The sequence below is a fragment of the Puntigrus tetrazona genome, chromosome 16, assembly GCF_018831695.1.
Source record: "Puntigrus tetrazona isolate hp1 chromosome 16, ASM1883169v1, whole genome shotgun sequence".
Taxonomy (NCBI): domain Eukaryota; kingdom Metazoa; phylum Chordata; class Actinopteri; order Cypriniformes; family Cyprinidae; genus Puntigrus; species Puntigrus tetrazona.
The window spans coordinates 10290652-10314768 of record NC_056714.1 but is presented as its reverse complement, the minus strand read 5'-3'; the positions used below and the strand labels follow the sequence as shown (position 1 = coordinate 10314768).

The following is a 24117-nucleotide window of genomic DNA, read 5'->3' as shown; positions in this document are numbered from 1 at the left end:
GTGAAAGAACAGATTTTTGCCCCTTTGGGCGCCAGGGTGGAAAAGCTCTTACACAGAACTGCTAGAATCTCTGCAGCATGATATTTCAGCTCTTTCAGTCAGAATCTCAACTGTACCCAAAGCAATTTTTTGGTAGAACTGCAAATTGCAAGAGCAAAGTGTCACTTATCTTATCTTATGCTGGATTTGTTTGGGACAGTTCACAATATACTGATTACATAAATTTATAATTCCTTTCTCAGCTCTTAGACATATCGGGCAATATTTAGATTTTTAGGGAAGCACATGCTTTAGGATGAGCTTTTGGGGCATAGGAAAAAATGTGTCCTTTCAAAATAGACTTAATTATGATGTCTCTGTCATAACTCATAAATAACAGCAAACTTCATTTTTGGCTTAACACAGTTGCATGGTTGGCGTCCACATATGTGATAAAAATATCAATGATTATTATTCATTTCTTCAATGATTATGTCTAATGTCATTTTACTGGTGAAAACTTTAAATGCGAGTAAACACTAGCTAACTAAATCACACAGGATGACCTGTTATTTGTGTCACTATGTTTTGCATGTATTAAACTTATGATGATTTTTTGCAAAACAGAATACAAGTCATTATTTTGTGAGTATTATTTGGAGAATAGAGAAACTTCTGTTGTTGTCTTTTTTTTATGTATCTCACTGTTAATTGGAAATTTCTGCCTGTTATTTGTCAAAATTCACATGCCTAAAGGCCACACGACTAACCTTTTAATGCTCTGAACGTTTAATACCGGGAGATTTAAAAAGTCTGAATCAGATACAGGCATAATGCCTGAATAGATGTTTCTGTAACCTCTTAACCTTTTTTCAAATCCGATATGTTTCTAAAAACCTTTTATTTTGTTGGATGCCTTAAGGTGCTAAATTAGAATTACATTTTTGTCTGTATTGTGTTAGCTGTGATAGTGTTCTGCTCCAGTGATGTTCAGGGTGAGTTGAATTGGATCTGATCTTGGTGTCACTGGCAGGTTAAATTTCATTATGGTTTACGGTTTCCCTGAGGGGCACTCAGCAAATAACAATTCATGCACTTTAGTGTGTAATGATGATGGTAGAGCCACAGGTTCAACTGGGTGTTGAATGGGAGGACAGAAATCCAATGCAAAAGATGAATGGGTTGATGCTATTCTAACTGAATGTATTCTATAGAATGCCAATTTCATTTAAATGCAAATAATCTGTTAACCCTTTCGATTTCTCTTTTTTGCTTTTGAGTTACACACAGATATACAAACATTCTCAGATTTTAAATACACATTTTATAATTAAGTTGAACAATAAATTGTAGGCAAAAAATTTATGAACTGAACTTAAATTATCCACAAGTGCAACACAGTGCTAAACCAGGTGAACTACCGTATGGTACTTTCTTTATACTCATCATTATGTAATCATAATTTGAATGAAAATGTATTGGTTTAGAAATAATACAGATATTTATGAAACGTTTATACAGTATATATAATGCATGACTAAATTATGTATTATCTAGACATTTATCAACAGCTAAGAGTGTCAAAACATTTGGAAAACTTGTACCGTTACATTGCGCAGGCATCTAAATATTTCTATATGAAGTTACTTAGTTACATTTTATTTTGATGTTAAGTAAATCTCATGAATCTGTAACTACATGTCTACAAACTCACAGAGTAGACTGTTAGGGTAGGTTTAGGATTAGTAAATTGGCATATACTTGTAACGTTTCTGATAGTCAGTATGTTATATGTGTTACGGGTGTGTGCCTCTAGAATAAATGAACTAAAAAATATATATAAAACTTGACACATTAACTGGAGCATATATTAGCAACATCCTGTGAAACAATATAACATTAACGTCGACAAACAGAACTAAACAGTACAGGCTTTTAACAGTGACACAATCAGGGAGAACTCAGAACAGCCAGGGAGTAATCAAACAATCAACCATAAACAAGAAGAGATAAATGTCCAAATAAGGGCACACAGGAAAGCAGGGCAAAAAAAACCCAAAAAGTAAACCTTAAATATCTAATGGCGAGTACTGAAATATATTACATAGTTATATATATTTAATTATATATATATATATATATATATATATATATATATATATATATATATATATATATATATATATAGTGTATATATATATAGTTTATATATAGTATATAGTATAGTATATATATGTAGTATCTCTCCCTTCACTTACATGCATCTTTTAAAAAAATCTAAGAAAATTACATTCTCAATTCATGACCCCATTAAGCACTCTAATCTAATCTGACTCTAGTCTGACAGTAAGATTAGTTTTGCAGTTGTTGTTAATGTGTCAAGTACCATCTAATGCGATTCCAAAGCTGCTGCCTGCCTTAACAACCTTAAACCTTAGATTAATCTTTAAGCTTTAGATTTATAAATGAACTATCAATCATTTTACATGTTAAGCCTACAAATAATTCAGCATTTACTGTACGGTTGGTGTGTTACAGTTTTGGTTATGACAGTTATATTAAAATAATTACTGACGTACATAATTGCTGTTTTAAATTCCATAATTTAGAGGTCATGTGTTATATATATATAAACTCATTACTGCTAAAGTGATGGTTTATTTGGGTCAATTGATGAAAACAAAAAATCTTTTTTGTAAAGGCATTCTTTTTACGATGCACTCTGAACTTTCCCCCATGACAATGTATGCTCTGATTAGGGGGGGCATTTAAACATTATGAATTTGACAACAGTGTTTTACCATGCTATAAATAACACACCAGCTAGTACATCCTGACTACATGAATATAAACATAAAACCATTACGACTGTAGGTGCATGTCATTACATTATGTTAATGCAATGCTCACAAATACTAATTCGAATCTTGGCCACCGATGCAACTGATTGCTGGTAATCGGTTTACGAGGCAGCAGTTGACAGATGTTCACCACCCCGCACAATAAGGATTAGCCAAGACAGAACATGAACTTTTGAATCTAGAATTTGGATTAATTGTTATATATAATTATGCATTTGTGTTGTATATTTTAATATCTATCCAAAAAAATAAAAAAGCATGTGCTTATATTTGTAAATACCGTCATACTATATAATCAGTGAATCCAGAAAGGTGTACAAGCATCTGTCCATCCATCCATTTGTCCACCTATTTTAAATACATTTGCTTCTCACGCAGCCAAAACCAGCTGGAAAAGAAATGCATCCCCTCTCTGAGCCCAGTGGGTAATATGCAAATATCATGATTAATGCTAATGCGCTCTTCAGAGTGACACACACACATATGGGAGGTGTACATATACTCCGACCTCCTTGTAGAAGTCATTAAACTTTGCTTCTATAATATTCTGCCTGTCCAGATTATTCTGCACAAGAGATAGAGCTGGGCTGTCCATAGAATGCTGCAGTCTGTGCTTCTCCAGATTACCAAACAAAAAGATTCTGAAATGTTTCTCCTGCCTATTGAACAGAGCAAACACAATTTAAGTTTTGCAAAATATCTGCAAAAAATCAAAAGTGAAATGTATACCTGAGAACATCTCAAATCAGAATCTTCTATAGATTCTAAAGGAAAATATTGTAAGACATTGTTTATTAATTTTGCAGCTTTAGGAGTTAAGTGTTTTTTACTTTTATGTCTTACTTTTAGTTTACGGAGCTACTCCTGATTTTAAACGTGACAATGAAATGCATTGTGTGTTTATATGCATCTAAAGCGCTTTACATTTCACATTTTGCAACATTTTAAATATCATATAGGAGAACTACATTGTGCTTCGAAAGTGCAAAATCCAAGCAATTACATTTTCTGTAGGCCTACTGTCTGTCTGCAATGCAAGATAAAACAAGAGCAACCATTTATGAATGTTTGCTTCTTTCATCTAGAGGCACGCAGCATGTCTGTGACCTTTTGAATTCTCTCTTCCTTTTTGTAAGTTTGTCGTCTTTCAGATTTCAACATTTCTTGAAATTGTATGTGTCTGTTTAAACATCTGCGGAGAGGCAGCAAGCACAGGTGCTTAATGAGCCTCAGGCAGAAATCCATGTGCTTTTCAAGATTAAGCGCAATCTGTACGTGTGTGACTAGATTCCAAAAGAAAAGATGCTAAGCCACAGCTTTAGTGTGCTGTGAAAATTGAGGTATGACCTCAGACTTGTTCATTGATTTCTTTTAAAAGGTATTAGGAAAGCTTTAGAAAGCAAAAAATCCTCTTACCTGCCCATGTTAGGGGTAAGATTCAGAAGCTTTTCATTAATTTATTTGCGACCTAGAAAGGCATCATCTTGCGAATAGCGCCTTAGATGTATACAAATAGATAATTTTACAACAGTACAACTGTATATCGTGCTGTGAGGTCTTAAAAATGCAATAGTCATGACCTTTAGTAGCAGCTGCTTCTAAATTAGTCTTTTTAATGAGTTTCAAAATCCACTCTAAGCATATTCCCACATGCTGGCTAGGATAATCTGATTATAGCATTTCACTGACAAACAGGTAAATGCATCATCTCTCTCTCCCTCTTGGATTATTACCACTGATGTGGTCTCAGCACTTACAGCACTTTACGTTTCCATTTTTTCTCTTCTTTCTTTCTTGCTTATTTATTTATTATCAAAGAGCTCATATTTTGAGGAAATCAAAACTTGATGTATTATGAAAGCATATTGTTATTGCAGTGTTTGATATGTATGAATTATATATATATATATATATATATATATATATATATATATATATATATATATATATATATATATATATGATTATTCATTTGTCAAGCTAGAACTTATTTTTTAATGTGAAAAATACAATGCCAAACTTTTTTGTTTAACAGATTATATTTGAATATCTTGATTTTTTTTTTTGCTTATTTTAAAGAAATGTACAGCTTTGCTTGTTTGTTCCTTTGTTTCGTTGTTTAGCAAAAGTGAACTTGTAAGACTCATCAAAATATGAATATGATCATCAAAATTCAATGTTAAACCTTTAGAATAAAGATTTAAGCATTAAAAGTTGTACTTCTAGTTTGTTGTATTCATAAATAACCGTGTGATAACTTTATCAGCTTTAAGCTTATCATCAAGTGGAATACTTGATTCATTACAGGCAAACACTCTTTGTTTTTAAAACACAGTCGAACCTTTACATTTAAATCTTTTCATAAAAAAGCTGAATTCTTAATCCATCCGTCAGAAAGTAGAACCTTTTCTGTATATAACACTATGTCAGACGAATAAGCAGTGCACTATGATTTATTCATAGACAGCTGATAATTGTTGTACATCATTTACAAATAAATTAGAACAGTATTTTTTTACTATATAGCTGACTGGTCTTCATACATGCCTGCTGACATCAATATGTTTTATGATAAAATTCCTCACAAATGAAGGAAAAAATAAACAAAAATGTTTCTCCATTTCTTACTATGGCTGAACACATTTTTAATAAAAGATCTGAAAAATGGACAAGTTTGTGCCTCTTATTTGTGTTTCAGTGTCTTTTATCAAATCTGAAAAAAAAAAATTATGTTTGTTGTTTAAAATACTAATATGAAGTATTTTCTCTAACTAACCCTACAAAAGTTAGTAAAAACAATAGAATTTTAATAATGAAAGTCACAAAATCTGCTTTCATGAGTCTGCTGTGCATGAAAACATGGTTCAAAGTGTGACAAGCCAACATGGGTTTGAGACTCTTTCCACAGTGACCCAAATGAACTGACCCAAATGAACTGGATGTGAAAAACTAAATAATCTGTCAGTGGGGTAAGCAAAATAGTCTTATTTTAAACAGAATACAAAATTATTTTGCTTTACCCCACTGGCAGATTATTTTAATTGTTTCGATCAAAAATATACTTAATTTTGACTTTCTGAAAAAAACAAAAAAACTATAATTTTTACTTGTTTAGAAAATTATCTAAGAATTTAGATATTTTGACTAAAAACAAGACCATAAAAACTAAGCAATCTCTCTTTCTCTTTCTCTCTCTCTGTCTCTCTTTTATATATATATATATATATATATATATATATATATATATATATATATATATATATATATATATATATATATATATATATATATATATATATATATATTTATATATATATTTATATATATATATATACTATATTGCCAAAAGTATTCGCTCCCTCATCCAAAGAGGTTCCAATCACTTTCATGGCCACATGTGTATAAAATCAAGCACCTAGGCATGCAGACTGTTTTTACGAACATTTGTGAAAGAATGGGTTGCTCTCAGGAGCTCAGTGAATTCCAGCATGGAACTGTGATAGGATGCCACCTGTCCAACAAATCTAGTCATGAAATTTTCTCGCTCCTAAACATTCCACAGACATACTGTTCTGTATTATAAGACAGTGGAAGCGTTTGGGAAGAACAGCAACACAGACACAAAGTGGTAGGCGCATAGTGCGAAGAGGTCGCCAACTTTCTGCCGAGTTAATTGCTACAGACCTCCAAACTTTATGTGGCCTTTAGATTAGCTCAAGAACAGTGCACCGAGCTTCATGGAATGGGTTTCCATGGCCGAACAGCTGCACCTAGGCCATACATCACCAAGTGCAATGTGCAATGCAAAGTGTTGGATGCAGTGGTGTAAAGCCACTGGACTCTTAAGCATTAGAGATGCATTCTCTGGAGTGACGAATAGGGCTTCTCCATCTCCATAAGCACATCTTACACTGCAAGTGTAAAGTTTGGTGGAGGGGTGATTATGGTGTGGGGTTGTTTTTCTGGAGCTGAGCTTGGACCCTTAGTACCAGTGAAAGGAACTCTAAATGCTTCAGCACACCAAGACATATTGGACAATTCCATGCTCCCAATTTTATGGGAACAGTTTGGAGCTGTTCCAACATGTTCCAACTTTCCTCTTCCAACATGACTGTGCACAAAGCAAGTTCCATAAAGATGTGGATGACAGACCTCAACCGTATAGAACACCTTTGGGATGAATTAGAGCAGAAGCTGAGAGCCAGGCCTTCTCGTCCAACATCAGTGTGTGACCTCACAAATGCGCTTCTGGAAGAATGGGCAAAAATTCCCATAAACACACTCCTAAACCTTGTGGACAGCCTTCCCAGAAGAGTTGTTATAGCTGCAAAGGGTGGACTGATGTCATATTGAACCCTGTGGATTAGGAATGGGATGTCACTTAAGTTCATATGCAAGTCAAGGCAGATGAGCGAAAACTTTTGCTAATATAGTGTGTGTATATATAAGGAACAGAAAGTAATACGAGACACTGCTTTTCAACACTGGGATGGTAATTGAGCGAGAGAATGTGAAAGAAAAGTAAGAAAGAGGTGTGAAAGCTAATATTAGGAATTGGGGACTTAAGTACTTCTTTCTCCTGCTAATACTGACTACAATAACCAAATTCTCCTCCCTGCTTGAACATTTGATTGGGTTTGCATAGCTCTTGTCATAAATCATTCTCCAAGTACTTTTGAGAAAGAAATGGAAAACTGAGCTGTACTGTTGTATGATAAGTGATCCATGCACAATTCTGCTCCACTGTTCGAAAAGTACATGGTTATTGTGAAATACTGTAGAAATGTATTACTTTTATGCAAACTTTCTTCAAACATTTTTTGTGTACAGTAATGTCTGACATTTGTTCTTTTTGGGATTCATTATTTTTTTAAATACAGATTATATCATACATACATTGCATCAGAAATGATAAATGATATTAACTTAATTTAATGTAAACATGTCTAAAGTGTGAAAGCAAGGAAGTCTGACCTTTTCTAGTTTTTTTTTACTTTCTTTTGGTACAAAAACAGTACAGATTTTTTAATTCTTATGGTTTAATCCTATATACTGTATCATAGGCTTTATTGTTCACTTAAATTTGTTTGATTTCTCTAGATTCTGGCAAATATCATAATTTTCATATGTGGGAACCTGGCAGGAGCATACCATAAGCATCTGATGGAACTGGCGCTAAAGCAGACATATCAAGACACCTGCAACTGTATAAAATCACCCATCAAACTGGAGTTTGAGAAGCGACAACAGGTTATGTATCAGTCTTGCTATACTATCTATCAGTTCTGAAGTCATGATCTTTCAGCTGGTCTGTAGCTAAAGTTGAAAGATCTGCAAAAGCAGAGATATCTTATGTTTCCTTTGGCAAAACACTTAATGCTCAAGGTAACTTAACACTGGTGAACTGAGGAGTGAATTGCATCTAGTCATGGAACACTGGAAAGCTTTTGTGGTGTGTGCCAGTTTGCTGAAAGAATAGAAAGAACTAGATAAGATTAGTGTAAAACTAATAATTCCTCAACCCCCTAGATGTATCAGACAAACTTCATGTTTGTTTAATGTACATACATGGTTTTGCAAATGTTTTTAGAAATTTGAAAGTGCAGTATATTTGATTGTACAGAAGCTAATATGGCTTCTTTTGTAAAGTGAACCTGAAGTGTGATGATAGAATTTTAACTCTTTTTGACAGTGAGTCATGTTTCAAAGTATTTAAAGGTCAGTTTTGTCATGTCTACGCCACAAGTGTATTGTAATATTATGTCGGCCACAAATGTTAGATCTGAGATAGAACTGCAGATACTGAGAATGACAATTTTTTTTGGAATGGTTTCTGGTGTCACAATGGGCACTAGTGATGCAACATAAGTTGAACTTTATGCAACTATAGTGACTATACCAATGGTAGGCCAGTGCATTTGATATTGAGAGCATAGGTCAAAATTTGTATATATTATTAATTTGGGTATCATCAGCATAACAATGAAAGCTAACACTGTGTCTCCTGATATTGTCATGTATCTGGACTCTTCTGTTGTTGTTTTCATGCCCCACATGCTCTATGTGACCTACTTTCTGTGTCATTTATGTCTCACCAATATAAGTTCCTGTTCCTTCAGTGTTCATCGTCCAGTCTTCATCATAGCTCATTGTAGTTAAGTGTGGGTATATTCTTTCTGTTTGCCTGCCTGCCTGCCTGTAGCAGTGTTATTTGCTCCTTTGTGTCAGATTAAAAACTATTAAGATTATATTCTCGTCGAGTCCTCCTTCTCCCTGAATCACACTGTGACAGAAGACCGGACCTTAAACAGTTAATAGCGGTGTGTGTTCCCCTTTCGTTTTATTTTTGTTTTTCCCTATGAATGCCCCTAATTTCCTCATCCTCCTGCTGGAGCAGGGAGATTGCTCTCTTGAGGACCACACAGATGACTTTGTGTTCCTCGACAACAACTCCCAGTACCCAGACAGCTTTCTGTGCGCTATTTACTTCTGTGGACTGAACACCTCCTCGCAAGCTAAGCTGTCCAGGAATGGTCCTCAAGAAAATGTTGCCGCGTACATCGAGTGGGTGCTGGTGTTGTTTAAATCGCCAGTAATGGTTCAGCCGAGGACAGCCACACCAGCCCCACTCCAGATCCAGAGCCCAGCCCACCACTTCATGGCGACGCGGAGGCACAGCCAGTGCCCACCGCTGACGGAGTCAGCCGCAACCACCGAGCCATTGCCAGAAGGAGTGACAGAGCCAGGGATCGCCATGCAACCTGAGCCGACATTGTCAGACCAGGTGCGTGAGCCGGCAAGAGAGCACACCATGGTAGATAATGCAGAGAACAGCGAGCGAGGAGTGGAGCACCCTCAAGAGACTGTTCCCCAAAGGGGGCCCTCCAGTGTTGCGCCTCCAGCACTTCCTCCAGTGCCCACGCAGCCAGCGCACCCTCCAGAGTCTGCTCCTCAAACGTGCCCTCCTGGAATCCGGCACAAAGTCTTCCCACCCTCCCACACTATCCAGCCACCACCGATGTCTCCCAGCAGCCCTGACGCTCACCCTCAGCTCACCCTATGACGCTAGGGCTTGTCGCGGGTCTGCCAGTCACCATCACCATTGTGGGTAGAGGATCCCTCACCTCTGGCTCTCTCAGTCACCCTGGATCTCCGTCTCCATCTCTGGCTCCTCCACTACCTGCTCCACTGCCGTCGGTCAGCCCCATGGAGTCGACAGCCATTTCTCCTCCATGGCTCCTCCCTCTGTTGGCTCCACTGTGGATCTTCAGGGCTGTGCTCTGGATCCAATGGATCTCCTCCTGCTCTGGATTCCTCCTGTCTGTTCCCTGACTCCTCCCTCCGTCTGTTCCTCCCTGGACTCTGTTTGCCAACCCTCTCCTGGGGCCCCGTCCTCCACCAGGACCTCCTTCCAAGATTTCATTTTCTCATTTCTGTTTTCAGTCGCACGTTCCAGGAGGGGGGTGTAATGTCATGTATCTGGACTCTTCTGTTGTTGTTTTCATGTCCCACGTGCTCTATGTGACCTACTTCCTGTTTATTATTTTATTGTCTTCAGCTGTGTCTTGTTAATTATGTCATTATGTCTCCCCAATGTAAGTTCCCGTTTGTTCAGTGTTGATCGTCCGGTCTTCATCATAGCTCATTGTAGTTAAGTGTGGGTATATTCTTTGCCTGCCTGCCTGTATCAGTGTTATTTCCTCCTTTGTGTACGATTAAAAACTATTAAGATTATATTCTCGCCGAGTCCTCCTACTCCCTGAACCACGCCGTGACAGATATCTCCCAACATGTAACATGGAAAGTTTGAAAAGTAAGTCCTAGTACTTAGGCTTGGGGTACTCTATATTGCACTTGTGATTGGAATGAGACCTCTTCTTTCACTGTCACAAATTGATGGCAGGCAAGTAAATATGATTTAAACCATGTAAATGCACTGTCTCTAATGCCAACATAATTTTCTAGTGTTTTAAAATACAGATCCAGTGCCACTACTACAGAAATACAACCACAATCAGTAGCAGGTTAGTCTAAATCCTGACTGGAAATCCTAAAAGATATCATTTTAAGAAGGAACATTGAGAAGGAAGAAGAACTCTAAGAAGGAAGTTGTGATGATACTACCTTTCTAGCATATTTCACAGAAAAGGGAGATTCTGAAATTGGTCTGTAAATAATTTTTTATTTGGGATCAAGTTTTTTTTTTTAAGTGAGATGCTTAATAACAGCAAGTTTAAAGGTTTTTGGGACATATCCTAATGACAGTTAGTAGTTAAGAATATTCAAAAGAGGACTTATAACTTCTAGAAGTTTGAATGGAATAGGGTCTCACATACAGGCTATTGGTTTAAGACTATGATTATTTATTTCCAATAGAAGAGAATGAGTGTAATTGTTCCATCTAATGAATATCTAATGAGATACTTTGGCTGACCGCTGCATGGTTATAATTTTTATCCGAAATTTATTTGATCTTAGAAGTAAAGTCATTCATAAAGTCATTCAGTTATTACTGTGCTGCTGGGTAATGTCTGTACGTGCTGAAGCTCAATCTTTTTGTAAATTTAGCCACTGTAGTAAATAAATAATTGGGCATGTGCTGGTTTTCTTTTAAAGAGACATAAGGTAATCAGATATAGCGGTTTTAAGGCTTTTCTGTAAGAGAGAGTATTTTTCTCATCAAGCAATACGAAATACCTTTTATTTTCCTTTAGTTGTATGCCATTTTCCAAGCTGCTGTCTTAAAGGTGCGAGTGGCAAACTCTTTTCCATAATCTTCCTTAAGAGTAAATGAGCAACCGTATCTGAGAGTCCATAGTTTCTGTTACATCATCAAAGTTGTCTATTGGATATGCTCAGGACTTATATAAGTCAGAAAGATTACTTACAAAATAGTCTTTTGTTGTAGAGGTGATGGTTCTAACATATTTGTAACAAAGGAGTTCAATTTACAACTTTAACTATATGGAATATACACAAAAATAGATCATGAGATATCTTCACTTTGCTACAGAATATCAACACCATTAACATAAATCCCATGTAGTATTAAGCCTAGAGTATGATTTCAACAGTGAGTATGTCTTGGCATGTGTTGTCTAACCCCAATAAAGTTTATAATGTCTATAAATGCATATTAAAAACACCAACAATTAAGACTTTATTTGCAGCCAGCCTTGACCATGTTACTGTCAAACAAAGCACATCTAGTTTATGATCAGTGATCATATCATTTACAAAAAGTGCTTTTGTAGAAAGTTATTTATATTCAGTAAACCAAGCTTTATCATTTATATATCTATATTATATCTATTTTTTATTTGTTGAACATCAATTCAATTGTTATCTTTTAATTGGTTTGGACGTCATTATACATCCCTGTCATTATACTGTACAGTGCTTTGATGCAACCTGTGTTGTTAAAAGCGCTATATAAATAAAAATGATTGATTGATTGATTGACGTTCTTTGTATTTTGTAGTTTTGGGAACAGACACAGACTCTAGTGTGATTTCTAGGTGAAAGTGTCTCTATGTGCTGAGAATTAGCTGACTTCTGTGACGTGAGATGGTTGGCAGACGGTTGGTTTAGCCAGTCTGTCTGCTTCCTGACCTGGGCCCCAGTTAGTCAAGTATGAACACTAAAACTATGTGCTATATTTCTAGTGAGAAAAGCTCCACCACCCTGGGAGGGATGAAGCCCTCTTTTCAACAGGTCAGGCTTTTATTCAAAGCAACTTACAAATGAGGACAATAAAAGCAATTAAAATCTACAAAAGAGCAATGATATGCAAGTGCTATAAAAAAGTTAGCTTAACATAGGTTTTATTAATTTTTTGATTGTTATTTATTATTATATTACATTTTGTTTTTGTTTAATAGACAGAATAGAAAAATAATAGAAGCTAGTGTTTTTTAATAATAGACTTTGAATAGAGAGAGTTAGAGTTGGAGGGTCACATAAAGATGGAAGAGATGTGTTTTTATTCCACCAGGAGGGAATATTTAATTTAAAAGTCAGTGAAAGTGATTTTGAGCCTCTTTGGGATGGCACAATACATGTCTAGAGGGCACATAAGTCTAAAATAATGAATTTAGGTGAAAGGGTGCAGAGCTAATAATATTGCTTCCGTTGTCCTCATTTGTTAGTTGCTTTGGATAAAAGCGTCTCCTAAATGACTAAATGTACTTGTAATGTAGCGACGCTTTATAAATGATGAATTGAATATTTACTGATTCTTAACTATAATAGAAAACACAATTTTAGTGAATTTCATTTTTGCCTAGACTCTCAGCCATTATTACTTTACTTTAAGTTTGACATTAAGTTTTCAGCGGCTCCCTTTGAGATACTGCTAAACTTTACTGTCTCCTATTCTCAGCCCAATAACTAATGGTTGGAAACCAGGACGCTTCTGTGATGCTAGTTCTCAGCTCCCAGGTTAGACATGACCACAAAGGCAGATGGTGTGACTGAAGCCCACTGCTGTCTCTGTGAAGTCTGAAGCCCGCTGGCATATTGGCTGTCTTCCATCAGACTATATGCTCTGCGGGAGGTCAAACATTGCCTCTCTGCTTTCCTCTGGATTAACCTCTTAAGAATATCCTCTCAGGCTACGGGTGATGAATTGTGCTTTCCATAGCTCAGTGGTCACAGCTACCACTGCGACATTGTACAGTTTTTTGCTGTTGTTGTTACTGCAGTAGATCCTACGTTCATTGTATAGTACATTAATTAGTGGAAAAAAGGATAATGATGCATTTGTCACAGCTTAAATTAATGCATATGGCTTTTATGTAGATGCTAATAAAATTATCAGGATTGTAAAATGATTTTTATAAGTTCATTATGGTTGATTAGGGAAATGTACCAGACCTACTGGGCAATCAACCTTCTCTTGCATGTAGCACAGAGTCAAGCTATCATAGGCTTTCATAATGACCCTGCAGACCATCCCTGTTAGATCTAATTAAACTCATTCACACTTTATGCCTTGTAGGAAATCTTACAAAAATCTAAAACTGAAAGCAATGAACTTAGTTTTACCTTTTCACACAATAGCCCGCTGTAACCCAATTATATTATAATCCTGGAAGAATATCACATTACAGAAGCGGTTGATTTATGGATTTTCACAACACCTGTGAAAAAATGTGAGCTAAGGTATAATTTGCTCGAAGAGCTCCAGTAAGGAAAGGCTAATATAGCAGAACTAATGTGCAGCAGGACTTTTCTGTGATGCTTAAATGCAGATTAACCACCTGCAGATTTGGTCTTGCATAATATTAATTTGTAATGTGATGTTCTAAAAGAATTTCCCATTTATTATAGATACTAAGTCCAAAAAAAAAAAAAAAAAAAAAAAAAAAAAAAAAAATGGTAAATCTACCTGATCTTTAATCACTTTTAATCAAATAGAAGAATACTGTTTAGTATCCATGAATATAGTAATTTTATCAATAAAACTATTTTTATATTTAAGTATTTTATTTACCTTTTAGGATTAAATTAGATACTATTAAATATAATTTAGATTAGATATTTCATTATCGTGTTTTACAGTTTAGGTAGCTGACCCTATGGCAATATCATTACTGTGATTAAGCCTCACAGTTGGCTGACTGTTTCATATATTCTGTTATTTATTTACAAAACCTGACTAAAACTTCTAATCAGTCATAGTAAAGCTACTTAGCCTTAAGAATAGTCTTCATATTAGGAACAGTCTTTTATGGTCCCTTTGAATGCTCTCCAGATTTTGGAAAAGAGCATGTAAATGATACAGTGGATGCGCTTTATTTCTTTGCAATTTTTTGTTCAGAAGACCGTGTGCAGTTCTTTTAGGTAACAGAAGCTTTTATATCAGACTCAAATCTCCGCTGCGCATATCAAAGAGACAAGGCAGAGAAGTGTGTATGCGAGATATAATTATCTCATTCCCTGTTGTGGTGTGTTTTTGCTACAGGAACGTCTGTTGCTGTCTCTGCTTCCTGCTCACATTGCCCGAGTGATGAAAGCTGAAATCATACAGAGACTACAGGGGCCAAAGTTTGGTCAGGTGGAAAACACCAACAACTTCCATAATTTATATGTACAACGTCACACCAATGTCAGGTGTGTTGATAATGTAAATAGAAAATTTAAATTTCCAGGGGGAGAGGCATTAATAAAAAACTGTAATTAGTTTTGAGCTTTTAACTTTTGGTGTTTTGTTGCTGAGAACAATGAGTGGATAAGTTGCATTCCTCTCGTTTGGATTGGTTGTGACAATGTAGTCGCCTAATGTGACGTCCAGTGAAGTAACTTAAAGGACTTAAAGTTCACCCCGAAATAAAAATGATTTAATTAATTACTCACCCTCATGTCAGCAACACAACGCGACTGAAATGTTCCCACATACATCGATAAAACAGTCAATGTGACATCGGTGGCTGAACAGTTTTGCGACGCTACAAGAATACTTTTGTAGAGTCTCACAAAACAATGCATACGAACACTTTAATTTATTTGACATAGTCAGCCTTGTTTACATCCGTGGGAGAAAGCATGCGCATGAATGTAATCTGTCTGTGTTTATGCTTAGGGGAAAGCATGCGTCTGCGTTGTGAAACTCTTTAAAATGGTGGAAGATGTAACTCAAGGTAAAAGAATGATGGGGAAATTGTTATTTTTGTTTTCTTTCTGCAAAAAAAAGTATTCTCATAGTGTCGCAAAACTCGGCTACTGATGTCACATCCTGTTTTACTTATGTATTTCCTACGTTTTTGGTCCTGAATCATTCCGGTTGTGTTGCTGTCTAATGGATGGTCAGATGGTCAATTTGTGTTCCAAAGATGAACAAAGGTCTTATTTTGGGGTGAACTAACCCTTAACGAACCCCTAACCCTTATTTATAAATATTATATTAACATAATATTTTGGAGTGCCAGGGTTTTTATTCCCTGTGACACAGCAGCATTAGCAGGAAATATTTTCTGTAATGCACAGAAATGAAAAGGTCAGAGATTTAAAAGAATACTAAATAGTTATGTCACATGAAGTGTCACACGTTCAGACAAGCAGACATATTGAGAAACACAATATTCTGAGGGTGCTTTTCTCGTGGTGGTTCATTCTGTTATGGTCTGAGAGGAACATTGGTATTAGCATTGTTCTATTATTCTGCTGCATGAGAAATACAATAAGTCCAAAGCAATTAAACAGTGACACATGCATAAATAAAATCTAAATAAACCATCTTTTTCCATTCCTGAGTCACCCATGCAAATTTGTGTGCTCTTACAGTATTTTGTATGCTGACATTGTTGGATTTACCCGCTTGGCCAGCGATTGCTCACCTGGAGAGCTGGTGCATATGTTGAATGAGCTATTTGGCAAATTTGACCAGATTGCTAAGGTAAGCTGGATCTCCTAGTCCAGTTACTGACTTGCACTTTATCGATATACACCTTCTGGTTTGGATTTTTTTCTGGCTGTTGACATTCTTTCTGTGTGTTTCAGGAAAATGAATGTATGAGAATAAAAATTTTAGGGGACTGTTATTACTGTGTATCTGGCCTCCCAGAGTTCTTGCCAAATCATGCCAAAAACTGTGTGAAGATGGGTCTTGACATGTGCGAAGCTATTAAGTAAGTTCAGCCCCACATTAGCTTGAAAAACATCTGTCCGAGGTTCATAATTATTATATATTTTGCAGACCTGTTCATGCATTGTCTCTAAAGAACAACACTGTGAACATCTGGCTTTATTACACATTACCACAGGAGAATAGAACGTACATAATTTAACTCATTGTACATTGTACATGTAGCTTCAGTTTGCATGAAATTAAAAGCATTTTATTATACAATAAATAGACCAGGATTTAAGCAGACTGTGTGCTCTATTTCTATGATAGAATTTAGGCAGAGTCAGTCCAGCAGCAAAGCTTCTATTCCAGTCCTATAATCCTCCGCTCAGAGGGGCTGATTGGTCTCGGCCCAGTGCTGCTGTGAAGGACATGATACCTGGCCATCCCGATAATGAGTCGGAGGCCTCAGAGGTCAGACTGGGTAAAATGACTGGTGCTGAGTCTAGACGAGAGAGCTGTCTTTCTATTATCTCTACCTGTTCTGCAGAAACCTGGATGAATCAAATCTCTCTATTAGTAGTTGCTGGCAAATTGTCATGCTGTGAATTCCAGTTAAAGGATTGCAAGGAAGCTCGTTAGAATTACAGTGCCATAGAATAATGTATTATCAACCAAGCGCATTTTATGAAAATTCTATGAAAACGCTATACCAGGGTTTCTCAAATCCTACCCTGGAGATCCAGTGCGCTGCAGAGTTTAGCTCCAACCCTGATAAAACTCACCTACCTGTGATTTACTAATGATCCCGAAGACACCGATTAGCACGCTCAGGTGTGTTTGATTGGATTTGTTTGATTAGACCAATGTTCTAAGAATCAAGTTGAATTAATCAATGTTCACAGAAATCCAGTGCCAAAAAATATTGTACAGATTAGCACCATTTTATAAAATGAATAATTCACACAAAATTAAAAATGAAAATACTCTGTCCCTACAAAATGCAACTGTATGACTGACATGTAATATAATGTACACACTACCTAGATTTGTTGTCCTTTGGAAAAAGAGCAGCTATGACATGGTGTTAAGCATCTTATCTTTGCGCTCTAACTTGAAGAAAGAAAGTTACATTTGGAACAACAGGATGAGTAAATGAATAATTTTCAACGGGGTCATGCTCACCACATTTGATGCATCTCTTGCAACTTGTGAATTGGAGTGACAAAAACAACATTCAAAGGTCATGCCTTTTAAAAGGGCAAAGCCATGTCTCTTGTCTCAATGTGTTTCTAATCGTGTTGCAGTATAAGGTTAAATCGATGTGTGATGGGATGTGTTGTTATTTCTTTTTCTTTCTTTTCTGTATAGGAAAGTGAGAGACGCCACAGGGAGTGGACATTAATATGCGAGTTGGTGTTCACTCTGAAACGTTCTATGTGGTGTGATTGGCCTTCAGAAATGGCAATATGATGTCTGGTCACATGATGTGACTTTAGCCAATCACATGGAAGCAGGTGGTGTGCCTGGGTAAGCCATTAGTTTTTTTTTCTTTTCTTTTATTGTTTGTTTTGTTTTTTAATTAAAGCTACTCATAATTATGATATGCATTTTCAGTTTGTAGAAGATGTGAAATTGTTGACAATCTGGTGAGAAAACGATAGTAATTGCAAGTTCTTGATGAATAGACGAGTCCACATCACCTCAGTGACTCTTGAGCACTTGAATGGGGCATATAAGGTTGAAGACGGAGATGGCCAGGAGCGTGATCCTTATCTAAAAGAGCACGGAGATGTAACCTTCTTAGTGATCAACCCAAAGGTATGAAGAACAAATAAACAGTCCGCTTTGTTTCCTTCAAGTCAAAAGCTTTTTCAAAACTTAGCTGCTATTGCAGATGCTGCTGTCGTTTCAAAATCATGTTGCGGCTATCCAAGGCACATACTAAATGCATCTGAGTAGGTTTAGTGAAATTTGTTCTCTGTTTTTTAGGCAGAAAGAAAAGCCCTCAGCACCACTACAGACCCAGACACACCATAGATGGGGCTAAAATGAGAGCTTCAGTGAGGATGACCAGATACCTGAGTCATGGGGTGCAGCCAAACCTTTCGCAAACCTTCACCACAGAGACAGCATGACCAATGAGAATGGAAAAATCAACACCGCTGTGAGCTTTCCCTATACTCTACAGTAGCAGTTCTCAACTGTCCACTACTTCTTCTTCTTCTCCTTTTTATAGGGCCCAGAATTTTGAGTAGAGATGGAAAAGTATAACTTGAGAAGTTAAACTGATTAATGTACAAAATGTCCTTAAATTATTGTTTTACAAAATGTATTTAATATAAAAAATATATATTTTGGTAAAAATAAATATATAGAAGTAAATCTGTTTTTGATGTTAAATAAATAGATACAAATAATATTCTAAACTATGCACAATTATATATTTAGTTATATTTAGTAATTGTATTTATCAGATTTTGATCCTGTTTACAGTTCAAGAGACACCAGTCCCATATGTAAATGTATATCATATTTCCATATTTATAATAGATTGTCACATTATGTAAAAAAACACATGTGAAACCTAGAGTATTAGAAACTGTAATTGTATATATATTACCACATATATCTAGATAATACAAATATGTGTTCATATATGTTTAATATGTCCTATACATAAGTCATGTACATGTATTTCCATCCTAAAATCTGTCAATACTTGTTACGTCTATATAAATAAATGAAAATGTATTTTAATACTTTTTTTACAAAACGTATATAAACAGTTTTTATCTGTTTTTGAGATGTTAACAATATAATATATATATACAAATACAAATATAAATATATACAAATGTATTTTTAAAAACTGTTACAAAAACATATAAAAACAGCTTTTGTTCTTGTGGCTTTTATTTGTTTGAGATGCCACTACTGCTAAAAATTATTCTCCACCTACTCTTTTCTTATTAACAGGATGTCCCCATGGGCCAGTACCACTTTCAGAGGCGTTCAGAGAGGTGTTTTAACTTCTGTATCTTTTCCAACACTAACATTTATTTAGCCTACTAAAGGGCAGCTATGCTACAGTATGTGACATATTTAATCTGTTCTAAATCCCATGGTTCTAGTTTTGACCTATTTGTAATAAACATATTCCATATTACTAAATATATGTATGTTTACGAATGCAATGCCTAGATAGAGTCATTAATATGTCAGTGTTCTCCTCAGAACAAAATCTCAAAAGAAGCGTTTTGAGGAGGAGCTCAATGAAAGGATGATTCGAACTTTTGATGGCATCAATTCTCAAAAGTAGGTCATCTCATATCTCTGCTTTATTTACCCATGATGTTTAATGTTCCAATTCTCTGTTGGTTGATTTTATCTATGCGAGTGAGTGTCTTTTTATTTCCATAGACAATGGCTCAAGTCGGAGGACATTCAGAGAATATCTTTGTTTTTCCACAATAAAACATTAGAAAAAGAGGTAAGTGCTGATACTTTGTAAGCTTATGTTAATTTAAACATTCATTGCTTTTTTAATAATACATCCCCGTGTCAATAATTGAAACGTAAACCTGTTTGTTGTCATCCACGATAAGACCGAATGAAACTAACTACATTAAAGAAGAAAGTTAGATTCTGTATGAGAAAATTGTGTCCTCTCCCTGCAGTATAGATCAACGACCCTGCCAGCCTTCAAATATTACATCACCTGTGCCTGCTTGATATTCTTCTGCATTTTTATTGTGCAGATCCTGGTTCTGCCAAAGTAAGTTTGTTCATATTCTGTACCTGTTTCAAAATGCATAACCAGAAACTGCCATGCATCTGTATCCGCACAGAAATATTGTATTTAACATAGAATTATTAACTTCCACTGACTTATGTTTATCTTTGTTACAAAAGGTGTTTATTTAAGTCTTCACCGTAGTGAACTGGAGCTGATGAATATGTTGAATTTGAGTTGGAGAATGCCAGGGATAAATTTGTGAGCCTGTTCTCACTTTCTGTCATTTGTAATTTTAGACACCATGTGCTTTCTGTCTATTTCAGAACTGCAATATTGGGAATATCATTTGGAATGTCTTTCTTAATTCTGTCTGTGATTCTGCTCATTTGCTTCATTGGGCATTTCTTGGTAAGTACTAATGGGAATAGTGATTATTTACTAAATGATTTAGTTTCGTTGAACACAATGTACATTACAGTATATTGCTATTAGTTATGTTCGGCAGAAATGATAATAATAATACGTGCACATCCAGAATCAAATGAAACACTTCACTGTAAGTAAACACGCTGCACCTGCTGTTCCCGCAAAGATCAATTTATTAAAATAAACACAGAGTTTTGACCCTGAGGTCTTCATCAGGCAAGCTTGTTTAATTTAGATAACTAATTTACTTTCCGTTAATGTTTAAATGAATGTTTACTAGATTCTTGTTAATATTAATAGCAATAGTAAAATATTTTTGAAAGACACGCATATGTCTGCTATTGTTTGGTACACTTCAGTATACTTTTAAAAATAATATTATAGTAAAAAGAATAATTGCACTGCAAGCTGAATGTAATGGTTTTGAACATGTTGTTCAAATTAAACTGTATTGTGATTCAATTTTTGTATTAAATGCAATTAGCTGAACTTACATAAGAGAGCTTGATTATTATTACTATTATTGATTTAGAAAGTCAGGTAAGATGGATGAAAATGGTTTCTTTTATTATACATATTCCTTTGACACTTATTGCATATATATAGTCCTTCATTCGACTTTCATAAGCCATTGCCTTTACCTCGACAAAATTAGCTTTTCACCACTAGTTAATTCATAAATGTCATAGTGTCGACATGCCCCGCAATTTAATATTTTCCTGACAAATAAACCCATGGGCTATGGAAAAAAAAAAACATTAACTGAACATGCAATTTCTGCACAATTAAACACACTTTTTGTCCACAAAGGGAAAAGCAGTGTTTCAGCCATATTCTCTTTGGACATAAATGTAAACTGTTTGAATTTTATTTTCTTTTGTCTTAAATAGAAGACATACATACATACAAGAAGAAAAAATATATAGGAAGCATTCTATCCTCCTTTTAAAACTTAAAAAAATACATTTATTTTATGATCCTAACTTCTCAAGCTTGTATGGTTAATTCATTTAACACACAGTATCCCAGTAAACAAATCGCCTACCCATTTTTCAGTCACAACCCAAATATATATACATCGTATAGTATAAAAAGTATAAAAAAAGTAACAGGTTATAACAGATTTTAGAGGTTGACGTTGTAGAGGTACTGACATAAATTTCACCGTGTGCATTTTTGGTCTCATGCTTGTTTAATATAGATATAGTTATTCCGACTCAGCTCTTAGGTAGCTTTTATTTATCATTTCCGAAAGCATCAACCTCAGTAAGATTTCCCAAATGTGCAAGAAAAAAAACTGGTGCGTGAAATGAAGTGAATCATGTGTTTATTCTCCACCACGACCTTGTGATAACAGTCTGATGAGGAAGTGTTATACAGATTTCCCAAGGCATATCACAATAATACAATTCATCCAACCACATCATTCAGTGTTCCATTGTGTATTTAAATGATTTTCTAATAACAAATTATGCTTAATTTTATGATTTTTATGTATGTGTTTATTTATTTATTTTATTTGTGCTGACCAACAATAGCATTGCGATAAGACAGCCTCTCCACATCTTGGCTCTGGATCCTTAGATCCTCGGGAATCATCGCCAACAAGCCCTGGCCACATCACCCCTCACCATGGCAACCACAGCCCTCATCCTGATCATGGCTGTCTTCAATATGGTATGTCAACCACGATGATCCAGGAAATTTTGAATTAATACTTTTGTGCTTATGCGTTCACAAATAAGACACTGAAATGCTCCCTATAATTGGATCACGCGCTTTACGTTAGGGGCCTTGACCGCAGTAGTCTGACATGCGTTATTGCGGAGTTTCTTGGCAGAGACTTGTGTCCATCTGTGCCCTGGCTGCAGTGGGCTGTTTGGCTTCCAGATTTGGCCATTCCACTTACGACATATGTCACTATTTGTAAACAAACAGGAAACTAATTTGTCGATTTCAATCTTGTATGGTGCGTGTATGTAATTTAAAGAACAGAACACGCCGCTTTTGATTTAACTTTCTTGATGTGACTGTCATTGTGCAATAATTGTTAATAGCGCTTCTTTAAAAGAAAAATCAAATCATTATATTTGAGTTATTTCTTGCAGTTCTTTGTAGAAGACAACCTAACATCCGCAGATACTGTTTATAATGCATCAAATGAGACACTTCTTCAGCCTGATGGACATCCCATATCTTACCTGGACAACAACACATTTTACCTTCCTGTGAGTTAATCATAATAAAATCAAATCAAAATGTTCTTCTGATGTTTTCCTGCATATGGCACACGTGTGTGCTAGAGACAAATGGATTCATTGCAAAGAATAAGCAATTGAAATCCACTCGCTGTTATTTTTGGCTTTCATTTCTGCAATTAACAATGCAGTATGTATTAGATGCACAAAGACTTTCATGTGCACTTTGTCTTTGTTTGCCCTAAAGCTCACAGAGCAGTTAAATGTACCTGATTATGTTTTCAGAACAAGACGTTAAACATTAACAGTCTATTAAAGCTGCCGGTGTCTATGATTTCATCTGTAATAATCAAATTGCATTAATGTTGATTATAAAAAAAAAACATAAAAATGATTATCTGTAAATGTTTAATACTTAGCACTCCAAGATACTGAAAGTGCTTTTTCTTTGTAACTTGTAATTGTCTTTTCCTCCTTTATTATATTATATTCGCTTGTATGTTTTAAAGCTATATATTAGGCCTACGTTGAATTCTTAACAATAATTAACTGTTCCTAATTGGCGAGTCGCATAGCTTTTTAGTCTATAGAGAATAGGGAACTGATTTTGTTTTTAATCCATGTGTCTTATCACTATTGTTTTGTAAGAACATAATTCACAACACATTATTTACGCTTTCTGTGTTTTCTGCAATTAGTATTTCATCTACAGTTGCATTCTGGGCCTGATTTCCTGCTCGGTGTTCCTGAGGATCAACTATGAGCTGAAGATGCTCATCATGCTAACAGCCGTGGTGCTCTACAGCGCCATCATACTTCAAACGCATGCATCTCTGCTGGACGAGTATAGTAGATTCCTCTATAAAACAGAGATCCTGGATAGGTGAGAACTTGTTATATACACTATCTGGCCAGAATTTTGTAGGAGCCAATATACTAACATGGGTTTGGTCCTTCCTGTACTTCTAAATATAACAACATTCCTCTGGGAAGGCAATTGTAACATGGCTGTGTAGATTTTCAGACAAATGAATTTTGCAGTCAGCATTTAAATGCTCAGTGGGTTTCAGGTCTATGCTTTGTAAATCATTAGAATCTCATTTTGTGCATGCTGGAACAGAAAACGGCTCTCCACAAACTTGCTACAATGTGCCAAGCACACAATGATCCAGATGTCACTGCATGTTGTAAAATTAAGATTTGTTTTCATTTGATTTAAGGGTCTCATTAAAGCAGACTTTTTAGTTTTAAGCATGTACTGTATTTTGCAGACAATAATGAATGTTGTAGCTCTAACATTAAATATCTATATTTATAATGTTTAATATTTATTTAGCACATAGTACA

General features: G+C 35.5%; 1 protein-coding gene across 1 annotated transcript in view; it reads left to right on the top strand.

Moving 5' to 3' along the window:
- adcy2a (adenylate cyclase 2a) overlaps positions 1-24117 on the top strand; it is a 67511-nt gene that overhangs the window by 39828 nt on the left and 3566 nt on the right. The window contains 20 exon segments of the mRNA XM_043261970.1: positions 7941-8090; positions 14806-14954; positions 16125-16236; positions 16341-16468; positions 17779-17797; positions 17799-17832; positions 17835-17937; positions 18096-18248; positions 18404-18486; positions 18489-18574; positions 19387-19430; positions 19645-19725; positions 19831-19900; positions 20088-20185; positions 20470-20554; positions 22111-22128; positions 22131-22191; positions 22194-22249; positions 22681-22800; positions 23469-23653. Coding sequence (XP_043117905.1) covers positions 7941-8090; positions 14806-14954; positions 16125-16236; positions 16341-16468; positions 17779-17797; positions 17799-17832; positions 17835-17937; positions 18096-18248; positions 18404-18486; positions 18489-18574; positions 19387-19430; positions 19645-19725; positions 19831-19900; positions 20088-20185; positions 20470-20554; positions 22111-22128; positions 22131-22191; positions 22194-22249; positions 22681-22800; positions 23469-23653 — 1835 coding nt within the window.